Raw genomic sequence first — 14,099 nt, 5'->3', positions numbered from 1 at the left:
GCGAACAACTATTTCCGTCACATACCTCGCTGCAGTGATTTGATTTTGGAGCTCCTACCCAGGCGCAAGCTGTATCGTAGCTGCAGCCACCACAAATACACAAATACACCTAACGATGTCGTGCTCATGTGCGGATGACAAATATGATACATATATACGTTGTTTACGAAGCAGATCAGCAGTTAGAAGACTGCGTGTGAAGAAGATTGTTATTATACAGTCGTGTTAATTCATATTGCATGATTGGAGCATACCTCTCGTCCTATTGGCCACAGATGTTGCCGCGGTAGTGCCTTTTGTTGTTCGAGAGGGGTCGCTAACCGTGCTAGGAGCCCTGGAAGTCGGAACGGCGGTCGTACCAGCCAGACTGGTACCTGTGGTCGAGCCGCTCATCATGTGCCTGGTTTCATTGCTCACTTTTCTTTTAGCCACTTTTCGTGGGGCAGAAGTCGGGATAAGAGGGCTGTTGGACATCGTCACGGTTAAATTGGCGCTAACATCCGTCACTGTCGGGATATCGGAACCTTGCCTTTGCTGTTTTGATTTCTTTGACGCCCCATGGCCGTGCGCAGGCTTTGCAGGCCGTGTGGTATCTTTTCCAACGCGCGCTTTCTTCGGGGTCGAGAGCTTCTCTTCATGATGGTGCGTAGGCTTCTGCGATTTTTCAGGGGCAAACTTAGTCTCCCCGACGGCCTGTGTGGCTTCTACTAAGTTCACTGCCGCGTAGGCAGCCTTCCTACTTGTCTGCTGCTTCAGATGGGGTACTACTTGTTTTCCTTGCGGCAATGCTTTCTTGGAGGATACCTTTTCTGCCTTATGAACATCTTCCTCGAGCACTTCCGTCTGCTCAGAAGAGTCGGTTTCCGTCTCGGAGTGCATTGGCCTCTTCCTTTTCTTTTTCTTCTTCTTAACACCTCTGGCCACTGTAGACTTGCGGGCCGATTTGGTTTCGGTTGATTGCCGCAATTTTAACTCCATCAAATTGATCCTCTGCTTCTCCGAGGGAGAGCTCTTCTTGTCTGGTTTACGGATATTGCCCTCATGCGCTGTCTTCACCGGTTTGATAAAGACTGGCTGTGGCAACTTCTCATCGACCATACCCTGGTTGTCCGCAATGTTTGGTTTGTCACGTAAACCTTTTTTAAACAACTCTGCTTCAGCTTCCTTATGCTCCATGGGGCGTGGAAAAACTTGAGCGTTGTGAGGACCAGTCTTAGCAAGAGTAGGAAGCGCGACCTCTTGAGCGGTGTTCGAAGGCTTTGCAGTGCCTGCAGCTTTTTCAGACACCGTTACTTGTCTCGACAGCCCACCATTCTTCTGGCCTGCATACGAGGGAATGCGAACGTATCTTGTAGTGTTGAACTATCAAGAATCAAGAGTGGAAGACGTTCAAATTGGAGGCGATAAAAACCACTAGCATGAAGAAATCTGAAGCGTCTAACGTAAATTTGTGCTTTTAGATTCAGACTTGTCTAAAGCAGTGGAGCGCGTGGTTGCCGACACTGTTGTTGGCCGCGGCGCCTACCTCACGTTAGCTACAAACTTTTGTTTATGCTTAAATTGTAGGATAAGAGCCAATAGCACGCAGTATACTCGTGTTTCGTATATATAATTACGGTGTCGGTATTTACATATTTATGCAGAAAACGGCAGCTGAAGCGGCCGGCTGGGCGCTCTAGACAAGTGGGATCTCATCTGTACGTTTGCACCACTTCTCGAATAAGCGCGATACACGTTAAATACCCATATTCCGCAACTTTTGATCACAGTGGTCTTATTCATGGGTAAAAATATGGCTTACTGTTTAGCTATGACACAGAACGAACTATTGCGCGCTGTCGCCAAGGAAGTATTCAAAATTCCGGCAGATTCCACGCCTTCTAATAATCAATTTCGTATACTCGATATGAAATTGATTACGATATGATATAATCGATTTGAATTGAAAAGATATACTCGTGTAATTTGAGTAGTGGAATTTTCACGGCCTCACCAAGTACTACACTGGCGTCCAAAGGATAGCTGCTTTTACTGTGCAGTCCGTTTCGCGTGCACATTGTTTGGAGCGTCAACTTTGTACCTTGAATTGTGCGTGTACTAGTCTATTTTGTATAAAAACAATAACTGTCCTAAAATAATAACAAGTCCTAAACTTAATCGTTAAGCTCCGTGAAGACGGTCTTTCAGTTCGTTCAAATGAACCACCGTCGTATGCCAGTATTTGGATTCGGTTCGTCCATGTCCCCCTTGCACTGGCACAAAGACGAAGTTATGGGTCAGGGCTTAGTCTGCATGCTTGATAGGCCCACATGTTACACAACAAATTAAAGAAAAGTATTCGAACCCTGAACAAAATTGTCTTTAAAAAACTAATGTATTAACACTTTGGCTTCCGCTCTCCCATGCACTAACACAGTGATCATAGGTAGGTAAAAACTGTGGAGCTCACTTAGACTGACTCGTGAAATACATTTCGCGCTTAGGGCTCACTCAGATTCACCAAAATTTTACTGAGCCGGGCCAGCGCCTCCTCTAAAAATAAAGGAGGCGTTGGCCCGGCTCACTCGAAGTCACTCTAAGAAAAATTTTCTTCAACTCGGATCCAACTCACCAAATGATTACTCAACCGGACTCACTTCACGGCTCGGTCTGAGCCCCAATGAGCCCAACATCTATTCCCACAATGTGTGGAATTCGTTCTATATTTTTTATCCGCTGTGCGATGATAATTTTGAATTACGTATACACTCGTGTAAGGGTCCCCCTAGTTTTTTTCCTCGATTGGGATGGGGTTCCGGCCCTTCCACGGAAGTGCGAAATTTTTCAATTTTATCCACGTATGGAAAATCCTATTAAATAGTGCAATATATACCGAACGACGGGACATCTAACGTGTAGCTGTGGACATACTCGCTAGATGTCTCAATCGGTATCACTGCTCAGACTCGGCTCATCAACACTGCTCGGCTGATCCACACGTCCATGTATTCAATCTTCCTCAATGCCGTCCATACCAATGGACATCCCGGTGCCAATAAAAGTTCTTACAATAAGTCTGTGAATACATCACGCCACGCTATTGCCATCTTGTGGCTCCCACAAAGTGCGCCTCAGTATGTAAGGCGGGACTACGCTGTCATTTGCTGTTTTTTTTTTTATTTCAAAATTTGGACTGCCTAAGAGGGAAGGGGACGGAGTAATCTTTGCAAGTGCGTGGCCCTTAGTCAAGTGTATACGGTATGTAGGCATCATATTTGCCCTGATTACTTCGTACCTTAACCTTGTGATTATGCATGGGTAAAAGTATGACAACACAAAATGCCAGAAATGACACAACTCTTGCTGGAATGCAACCACTGACATGCGATTTTATCCATAGCCTTTATGATGTAAAGCGCACGCCGTATTTAGCTAGTTTCTGCAGATGGCAATTTTTCTTCTTGTCCTCGTGTTCATTATCTTGCTGTAATGCACTCTATACAAAATGTATTAATTAATTAATTGATTGATTGATTGATTGATTGATTGATTGATTGATTGATTGATTGATTGATTGATTGATTGATTGATTGATTGATTGATTGATTGATTGATTGACAATAGACGAGGAGTTTCTTGGCTCTTTACGTAATCAATGCAGGTTCGGAGACGGGCAACAATATTGCCAGATCAGACTGATCACAGTAAAACGGGGGGGGGGGGGGCGCCCCGCCGTGGTGGTCTAGTGGCTAAGGTACTCGGCTGCTGACCCGCAGGTCGCAGGTTCGAATCCTGGCTGCGGCGGCTGCATTTCTGATGGAGGCAGAAATGTTGTAGGCCCGTGTGCTCAGATTTGGGTGCACGTCAAAGAACCCCAGGTGGTCGAAATTTCCGGAGTCCTCCACTACGGCGTCTCTCATAATCATATATGGTGGTTTGGGACGTTAAACCCCACATATCAATCAATCAATCAATCAATGAAACAGTAAAACGGGTTGGCGTAAAATATATTTTTTGTGGCTAAAGATAAAGCCCCGCTAGTTCAACGTGTACAGAATGGTCTGAGTTGTACACTTGATTTACGGCACGTGCGGCGGTAACCATCACTAGCTAGCCGAGCCAGCACATTGCTAGTGAGCTCGATAAGTAACTTGCGCAGGTCAGCTCAAAAGGCATTTATTTCGTTATGCAAGCGTGCGCAAGGCTCTTACTTGTGTCATCAGCCTTCGCGACGAGTGACGTGGGTTGTGCTCCGCGTGCTTCTTGTCGAAGTGGCGATCTTTGTGCTTCCAGTATCGTTGGGAGTCCCGACGTTTTTTCGGACAACCGCTCGGGGACTTCCCATTTACAGACTGCTCGCTGAAGTAAGTTGTTGATCAGGTGACCGACGCGCGTTGGAATGTCGGCAGTTGCAGTTGCCTTGGAGAAGGCGCCGGCCGGCGAAGCGTGGGGTTCCTTTGGTGCGCTCGTAGGAGACTTCACCTTTGGTTTCGGAAGTACAGACGGCTTTCGTTTATTTTCTAGGACTGCACCGGGCCTGTTGGAAGCCGCGTTGGCGCGAGTTGTCAAGGAACGTTCCCCTGCATTAACAGTCAGCGCTGCTGGCGTGGCCACAAAGGTTTTGGGGCTTGCGATGCCTTCCTTAATAGCGGTAGCACCACTTGCTATCTGTGGCTTGCTCGAAGCCGCTTCCTCCAGCGTTTTCGTGCCGTCTCCACCAGTTTTGTGGGCGGTTTTAGCAGCCGGCTTGTTTGCCACAATAATTCGCTTCGCGATGCCATCTTTCAAAGCGGCAGTACCATCTGCGATGCGTGGCTTCGCTTCCTTTGGCGTTGCCACGTTTCCTCGCTCAACTTGCTTGGCAGCTGTGGCAGCTGACTTGCTGTCTGTCGCTGCGATTGGCTTCAGCGGAAGTGGACTTGGAAGACGCGTTGAACTTGGCTCAGCGATTTGGCGATCGTTATGTCTGCTGAGATAAGGCCCTTTGTCACTGGGCGCTGCGTTTCGCACTGGTACAGGCCCTGTTGGAATGGCAGCGGAATTAAGGGCAGGCATGGGCCTCTCTGTGACGTCTTTGTCCACCTGTTGCTTTCCTGGTTTCGCCTTTCGCGCTCCATCTGCCGTGGCTTTAACGAGGTTGGGAACAGCCATGGGTGCAGCGCCCGCAGCGACGAGATGTGTGGATAGAGCTTGTGCCTGCGGCTCTGGCACATCAGACCGTTGGTGTTCGTGCTGCTCTTGCTGGTGTAAATGCTGATGGCGTCGGCACGAATGACGTCGATGCATAACCTATAGCGCAAGGCAGTAAGGTTCCATCAGTTTTGTTTCTGGGTGTGAACAGCTGCGAAGTGCTTAATTCAGTGTACGTTAACACACACACACCCTATTCGTTGAACTTCATCAACAGAAAAGGCTTCTGCAGACCTCATTTAGTCTTTGGGGTCATTGCAGCGACTTCAGCCTACTATCCAGTGTCACACCGGCAATTAAACAATCGTGCAATTGATCATTCCTGGTAACCATCATAGAAGTTCAGGGGCTAAGGTGCTGGGTTAGTAAGCTCAAGGGCATGGGTTCATTTCTTGGCTATGGCGGCCACGTTTAGGCGAAGGCGGAGTGCCAGACAGCCGCATATACTCTGAGTTTTAGCTCTCATATATAAACCGCAGGTGGAGAAAAATGTCTCGTTAGTACGCCGTGTCTCGTAATGACATCACTAGTAAAACATCCCGATTATGCATTGGTATGGTGAGCTAGTATAGGATCACGATTGGGACAGTGTGAATAACGGGAAGGACGAAAAAAATGGGGACGAAATGATATTTGTTTTGGTTCCTGTACCGTGTTCAGCACTGTTCCATCTCCTCTACATTGGACAGAGTCGGAGTGCACCTTATCGTAGTAGGTATGAGAAGATTCGCAGCGAGGTTTATTAAATGCGTTGCGTTTCTTTGAGTACTGCAACCATGTTTGGTATCTATCTATCTATCTATCTATCTATCTATCTATCTATCTATCTATCTATCTATCTATCTATCTATCTATCTATCTATCTATTCATCTATTCATCTATCCATCTATCTATCTATCTATCTATCTATCTATCTATCTATCTATCTATCTATCTATCTATCTATCTAGCCGCTGACGTCTGCGTGCTCTTGTGATCACCCCTTTAACTTGTCGTGAACCAAAATTAGCATGGCAGGGCTTGACTTAGCGTCTTTCATAACGTGTCGTTCAATAAAAGAAAGCTACAAGGTCACCATCCTTCTGCATGCTTCACAAGACATCGATTCCCAAAGTAGGTGTGATCTGCGGACTTTTTACTTAAAAACAGTTCCCTTCTAGCTACTGTGGTGAAGAAGTCATGATTGAACTGGCCCAAGGAAACGTTTTTCCAATACATTTGTTTGGTTTGCAAAGGAATGTGTCGCATTTAAAGTATTTTTTGTAATAAATGATGACAGCTTCGTTCAAGGCACCTCGATAAAGGTTCAAAGCTGTAACGTAACATATAATTTGTGTCAAAGCATTGCTAGTAGTGCTCTGCGTCTACTTGCTTCACGTCTGCACATCCGTTGCGACGAGTATGGGACGGACCTGCCTTTAATGATGCGCCATCGGTAGGACAGCGTCCAAAGTAGCGTCAACATACAGTAAACACCAAAGTGCTCACCTTAAAGGCAGTAGGAATGTCGATCACACTTGTTTGTGACTTTCAATAATATTCGAACAAATAGCTTCTTCAGGTGCGAAACTTCTTCTTTAGTAACAACAGTAGAGCGCGTGCTGCGCAATTTAGCCAGACTTCGTAGAGTGTGCTGCAAACATTAAAATTTCAATCTCACTGCCTCATATTTTTGTTTCTGATAACGAATTTTTTAAAGTTTCATTTAAATAGGTAGGGGTCCCGGGCCAGCCCGCCACAAAAGGAACATGTAAGGAGTAAACATGTCGTTCTTTCTCGGCTTTGTGGAGTGGGCCCTTCGGTCAGCCCACATGCAGATGAAATTTATAAATTGAAATTTGGTTGTCACCCAATAGGAAAATTGGGGGAACCTCACGCTTCAGCTTTAAGAGTTGAATTCAATAGCGATACTCTGTCCCTATACGCGCCAACTTCAACCACATAGTGCATATGTTTTGTTACATATTACTGCAGAAGTTTAAATTGTGGATTACTACAACGTAAACTATAAACGCGAAACTGGCTTGTGTGAGTGAAGATTTCGCGTATGGCTGCATCCTGTGTAATGGGCAGCAAGTTTTAAACCACGAGCAATTATGTCCGTGGAATCTTTTCCACCTTGCTATGCACCCACTGCGTCAATACGATCAGTTACGTGTGCCTTTTGCAATGGGTCGCCGGCTTTCAACCACAAAGTCATTATGATAATTACATGTCCTGACGCCCGATGGCAATGTTCGCTTGTATCGTGCAATATACTGCAATATTCCATGTTGTATTGCGCGGCCTATGTGCAGTATGCGTGTATTTCCAAGTGGACAATTGGCCGCATTGTAGAGTCCCTGCTTGCCACGGAGACAGCCTGTGTACAATCACCACTCAAACTGGGAAACGTTATTTCTTTTATTTGTATCTCTTACGATTTTTCGGTCATGCAGAAGATGATCTTTCGCACAGAAGCAGCAACGCCGAGGCCAGATTTTCAGCGAAACGAGTTCCTTAACGCTGTCGCGTTAACATTTCGCTTTTTTTGCCACCACCAGCCATATGACTAGAGCTTTCTCATCACAAGTCGTGCTACTTTCCTGATATTTTCCTTTTGTTCTCATTCTGTTCAGGCCATTTGGTCATACGCCCGTAGTGGGTGTCATTGTCTGTAAAGTAACCAAGAAAACGACCCAAGTTTAAGATGAAAACCATGGCGCTCTGGGTGCGAGCCATACACAAAAATACTTTCTTGTTGCAAAAAATCAGGAATTATTGTTTTCTGATATTTAAATTATTTTCATTTCTGAGCTACCCGTTTTTTGACCCCAAGATTGGTGTGAGCCAGTAGTCTAGGATCTACATATCGGGCCTCATCACCATCGTCGTCATGATCATCATTATCTGTTGTGAGCGCCAGTAGCCCAAAGATCCCGCATATTAACAACGACAAGTCTACCAAGGGGACATACACAACGCCGAAAAGCATGCATGGAAACCTCCGGCACATTCAGCGGCTAGTGCTGATGACAACTTTTTGACATTGCAACAGAAGGCGACGAAAGCTCTGTTAAAATTCCTAGGCGACACGGACTTGAACAAGTGGCTGTAACAGCAATGTCACACACCGCGAAAGACAAGACTGGACTATGACTGAGTGTTCGCGTGTGCTGCCGAATGTGCTGTGTTCATCTCTCTTCCCTCTCTCCTCTCTATATTTCGTCTCCCCCTGCACCTCCCATGCGCAGGGTAGCAAACCAGCTTTCTATAGGCTGGTTAACCTCCCTGCCGTTCTTTTCTATTTTCCTTCCTTTCAGCGGCTCGTGCTCCTTGCTATATGTACATGTAGCCGGTTGCTTCCTGTTTATGACTGCCACAGCTGCTTCCCCTTTCTTATGACATGTCTCGCGCGGCTGGTTGCATGTTTTGCCAAACTGTCTAAGCACGCGGTGGGGCATCAATCAACAACCTTGATCGCTTTTTATGCACAAGGCCCGCACTTTACCGAGGGAGGATATAGGAAGACTTCCCACATCGTTTAGTTCTGCAGAAGGGCAAGTTGTGACGGTACTCGTGTTCAGTATTTTTATACTGATGGTCATTATCTAAAGAATGCTTTCACAAAAAACATGCGATAGTATTTTCTATTTGTTCATTTTTTAAGCAGGCCAGCGTGGCACGCTCATCTTGTCTTCCACGTTAATTTCTCTGATTGTTCCAAACGTGTGCCAACGCATCTATGAAAGTACAGGCGGCTAAGCAAGTGGCGTAGTACAGTAAATATTCGTAAGTACTGCACTCGTTAATCTTAGCACAAAGACAGTGGAAAGAAGGTTGACAGCGGGATAACGGTTGAAGCGCGACAGACAGCGGGACAGAACGGTTGAAGCACCCGTTGGAGCTACCGCACACACGCTCTCGCTCGGTATCTATAAACTGGCCCGCCAACAATCTACGTTGAAACAAGTACTTTGCGCACCATGCAGCAACAGCAGTGAAGACTCAAGGATTGCACTGCTGGATCCAGGCGTTGGTGGACAGCTCTGTGAGGCTGCCGAGTGCGGACTGTAGCGCTGGCGTAGGTGCGCCATTTCGTGCGACTGAGTTCGTCCATCGCGTGGACTTCACTGCTTCGGCAGTCGTACGTGTGCGGTGTATGAAAGGCAGGATGGTTAGAGTGCTACATGCGGTGTTTATTGCTTGTACGTGCACATCCACTGATCCGCTACAGTGAGCTGTAATCTTTGGAAGCAGATATTGAAGTCAGAGAATTCTGACTCTCATTGTTTTGAAACACTGCCTACAATGAGACCGAGGGTCTATAAAGCGTATAAAACTTGTAATTAGGAATGCGACAAGGAGAGCTCACCACAGAAATCCACAAAAAGATGCTACCAGTGGGTTCGCATAGAAACCAAGGGTATTCTTTATGACTCGGCATATGAAGACAACGCGCAGGCAACAACATGTTTATGTAATCAAGAGCTCGATGAAACTTAACATGATGCTGAAATGTTGTGACCAGTGACCAAGTGAAGCTGAAACACACACACACACACACACACACACACACACACACACACGCACGCACGCACGCACACACACACACACACACACACACACACACACGAGAGAGAGCTTCCAGGACCCGTACCGATTCCTAGCTCGCATTCATTTATGACAGTGAAAAACTTGGTCGGTGACCACCACTTCTTCATTAACAACCACTCAAATAATTTGAACTATTACAGACACTTCGAGTGGTGCCCATTTTTTTGCGAAAATGTTATAGTGCTAGCTTTTAGAAAAAGAAAGCGTAGGTAATACATTTCCGGTATCCTGTTTAGCTTGAGCTAGAGTACTCCTGCATCGCTGCTTATTTTGCAACAATTTCAGGAAGAGCTTGAAACAAATGCGCCTGTCTTCAGGCCTTTTCTCATCAGTTGCCCTTTTGCTGTTTTCAAGCGCGTAGAGAAAAGCTGCACTAACCGCTGGCCAATAAGAGTAACAGACTAGACTCCAAGTCAAGACAAGTGCGATATGGGGACGTGGATTGCCGAGGTCAAACCATTTTAGGGGATAACGTGCGTGCATCATGCCGAGAGCATGATTATTTGGAGAGACGTGAGAGAGGTCTTTGTCATGTACTGTACGTAGTGAGCCTCGTGAAAATATATTTAAAACCCACCTTCAAGCAACAACTTGATTGTTCCGCAGTTCTCCGCTATTGAAACCTAAATGGTCCAAATCCAGGTGGTTCAAAGGTGGTCCACACGGCGCTCATGTGCTTTAAAAAGTTTATACCGGCTACCAGTGCGAGCGGGCCTTCGACGCAAGCAGCGGGCCCGGGTTAGGCCACTCTAAAATTCAATTCGTTCACAGTTCGAAGATAAACCTTCGAAGATAAGGCTCTTTGTTGGTACTCTTTTTTTTTATTTCTTTTAGAAAAGAATCCGCTTGTATTGATCCAATCGTCTTTAAAAAATGTTTGTCGCTATCCTCTACCACAAGCTTTCTCTCGTCCCAGCTATTTCTTAAGGGACGAATTCTCATTGTATACTTCGAGGGGCCTTGGAACAAGGACGCGCAATGATTTTAAGTGCGGCTTCAGTGAGACGGTGGAGTGTTCAGTGGGCCGTGAACACCGCGCTGACCAGGGAAGGGGAAAAAGCCAAGAATTGAGGAGTAGAATGCTCCGTAAGGTCGAGCCATGTCCACCGTCATTTCTCGATGACGATGGCGCTGATGACGATGAAGAACATGCGCGTTCTAGGCCACACATCCTCTTTCTGCCGTCACGGCACAGCACATGCAAGGTACCCACTATCACGATGACGATTAAGCACTCACTCTGCTGCTATGCCATTCATCATTCTGCTGATAAGCGAGGTACCCGCTATGCATATGTAAAGCATTATGTTTACTATCTGCTGTGGCTGATGATGAATAAGCGCGTTCCAGACAACCTATTCTTCTTCTGCCATGGATGAAAACGCGTATCTAGTGCGGCACGGAAACGTTGGTAAGCTGACCCACAGTCGGGAGCTCGCAAAGCTGAAACGAGATGGCAGCAAGAGCGTGGGAAGTGGCTGCAAAACGCATGAAGCATCGCTACCTGAGGTGTGTGGCACCGCAGCACGGTTTTTGTTTCGGGCACAACCACTTGCGGTTCCACAACAATGTGACGAAGATTGCAAGCATCAAGAACGACAATTCTCGAGCCAACGCCATTGCTGAGCTGCAGCGAGAGTTTGCCGTCGATGATACAAAATACAAGCCCCTTCATACTGTGTCGTGACTTTATTGAAGTGTCATGAACGATGACTGGCTTGTGCAGCATATTACATCACAATATGCTCTAATATACATTTTATACGACTATAAACAACCAACAACAACCAGGGAGATGCGTATAAACATCGTATTTGCATAAAGTTCCCATGCACAGTAAAAATTTTTACACCCAGAAGGGTGTAAATGAGCTTGTCCCGTGGACGACATCCTAAAGGTGTTAATTCAGCACCTTCCAAAAAGGGTGCTTTACCATGCACCCTTAGAATAGGGTGTACATGTAAAAAAACTGTAGGGTGTTAAAAAAACACCCTTAAGAAAGGGTGCCTTCGATGTCCATCACTTTTTTAGCACCCTCTGAGGAGGGTGCGAGAAGGGTGCACAAGGGTGTTGAGTGCCCATGGCAGGGGTGGCGAATACTGCCACCAACAGATATCAGCATGCACTGATTAAACACTACTTGAAGAAAGTGGTCCTGATTATCGATGGCGCACCACCTGTCGAGCCCCATTCATTGCGTGTGGGCAAAAATATAAACGCGTACAATCGTGTATGAACTTGTGCTGGATCTATATATACTTCAGTGTATATGCATAATGTGCGTTACAGAAAATGAAGCCTTGCTGCCCTTGCATATTGCGTTTATTTAATAGGCAAATAAAACATAAACTTTTCTTCTGCCACACAAATTTTCACCAGATATACGTTCATGTATACGTACACTACACATGCAACACCTCAAATGTTTATTATATCATTTCAGTTTCACTTTATTGACAATTCTTTGCAACATACAATTACACTGGTTTCAGTTTAGTATACTGCTTCAAGTACATAGAAACTACAAATGAAATACACGCTAATATATCCCTATAATTCTTTCAAGTATCTACAATCCCAGTGGTTTCCAGTTTAATACTCCTTCGTGTACACAATCGGTTAATAGGAATGAAATACAGGCAAATATATACTTATGATTCTTTCAAATATATACAATCACCATGATTTCACTATATACGCCTTCATGTACACAATCGTTCCCAAGAAGTGATGCACACAAAAATATATATGGATAGTGTTTTCAAATGTATAGAATCACAGTGGTTTAAGCTTTGTATTCCTGGATGTATAACAATTGGTTATGAGAAATGATGTACATGCAATCATATACGGGTTTTCGCACATATAACTTTAGCGAATACTTAAGAAACCAATACAATGATCAGAAACACAATATGCTAAAAACGAACACAAAACTGAGTCAGGACACACAAAAAACAAAAGAGGTAATGCATAATTATGGCTAATGACACAGCTGGGTCACTTTATGCCAAATGTCCCAGCCATTTTGGCAACCATCTCAAATGTATTCAAAAAACTCGTGCTGCATTGAAAATAGTGAACTTCTGGGATATTTAGGAGAGGAAAAATATTTGGTCACGTGGCTGCCTTCTGAACTTTCTAGAATGCCGTCTAGGTGTTGTATGTGAAAAATTTTATTTTAAAAGCACCGCTCCTTCTTTCCATACGAAACTCCGTCTACGTGTTACGTAACAAGAGCTTAATTTGGGAGAGTTGGTTCATCGTGGTTGTGTGCTAGTCACAGCGCGACAACTTTAGGAAGAGACAGAAAGGACAGGAAAGAGCACCGACTGTCAACTGAATTTAATGAATGTGCTACGAGCGCTTTTATACGGAGTACAAGAACCGTGTTCATGCGCGACGACACGTGTGAGCACTACAAAATAATTTTAACTGTGAAAAGAATACTACCTCTCGGAAAGGATAAGTGAACGTGTAGTGATGCACTGATCATTGGTTTACCTGATAAAAAATATTTCTACAAACGTTAAAGTGGCATTAAGTAAACCTATTCTCATGACAAATGGGGCAAGATTGACTATTCCTGTTGCTGTTTAGTACACACACTTTTGAAAGCTTGCAAGGGGTGGAAAACAACACGCTAATATCATATCTGCTGGCTAATTTTCTAGTTGTGAGACACGTGATGTGGTATAACATGCAAAGGTTTTGGTCATTGTTTTTTGTTGGTCCTGTCTTCTTTAACTTTACTTTCTGCAGGAGGGTTTTGCAAACGGGTGTGAAGATTCTGTTGGGATACCCAGCATCCTTTAGTCTTTTAATCTGGTTTTTAAGCCTGACCTCACCCTTGTGCTAACATGACTTCTGAAGGGTGGCCTGAATACATGTGGTATCAATTCCTCTTTCTATTAATTTTGAATGCCCACTATCAAAAGGCAGAACATTCTTAGCACTCCTGGGCTGATAGCACCAGCCAATACCCCAACAGCATCATCACACTTGTTTGCGAAACCCTCCTGCAGAAAGTAAAGTTAAAGAAAACAGGACCAAAAGAAAAAGAGAATGACCAATCACCTTTGCATGTCAGATGGTACTACGTACATAAGGTGTCTCACAATTTTAGGAAAAGAGCCAGCAGATATGACATTGTTGTTTTCCACCTCTTGCAAGCTTTCAAAAGTGCATGTACTTACAGCAACAGGAATAGTCAATGTTGCGCCATTCGTCACTAGAATAGGTTTACTGAATGCCAATCTGATGTGTATGAGATACCGCTAACACGAGGAAAAGTAAACATAGGACAAACTGGGCAATGCTTCAATTATCAAGC

The 14,099-nt window shown here is 45.0% G+C and overlaps 1 protein-coding gene across 1 annotated transcript in view; it reads right to left on the bottom strand.

The window, feature by feature from the left end:
• Nucleotides 1-4,139: 4,139 nt before the first annotated feature.
• Nucleotides 4,140-14,099, bottom strand: part of LOC119171598 (disintegrin and metalloproteinase domain-containing protein 10) — a 43,016-nt gene continuing 33,056 nt past the window's right edge. Inside the window, exon 14 of the mRNA XM_075893008.1 lies at nucleotides 4,140-5,268. Coding sequence (XP_075749123.1) covers nucleotides 4,156-5,268 — 1,113 coding nt within the window. The 3' untranslated portion in view covers nucleotides 4,140-4,155. The remainder of the gene's footprint in view (nucleotides 5,269-14,099) is intronic.

This window comes from Rhipicephalus microplus, chromosome 4, assembly GCF_043290135.1.
Source record: "Rhipicephalus microplus isolate Deutch F79 chromosome 4, USDA_Rmic, whole genome shotgun sequence".
Lineage (NCBI taxonomy): Eukaryota > Metazoa > Arthropoda > Arachnida > Ixodida > Ixodidae > Rhipicephalus > Rhipicephalus microplus.
The sequence above is the reverse complement of the archived record's forward strand: the minus strand, read 5'-3'. Positions and strand labels throughout refer to the sequence as shown.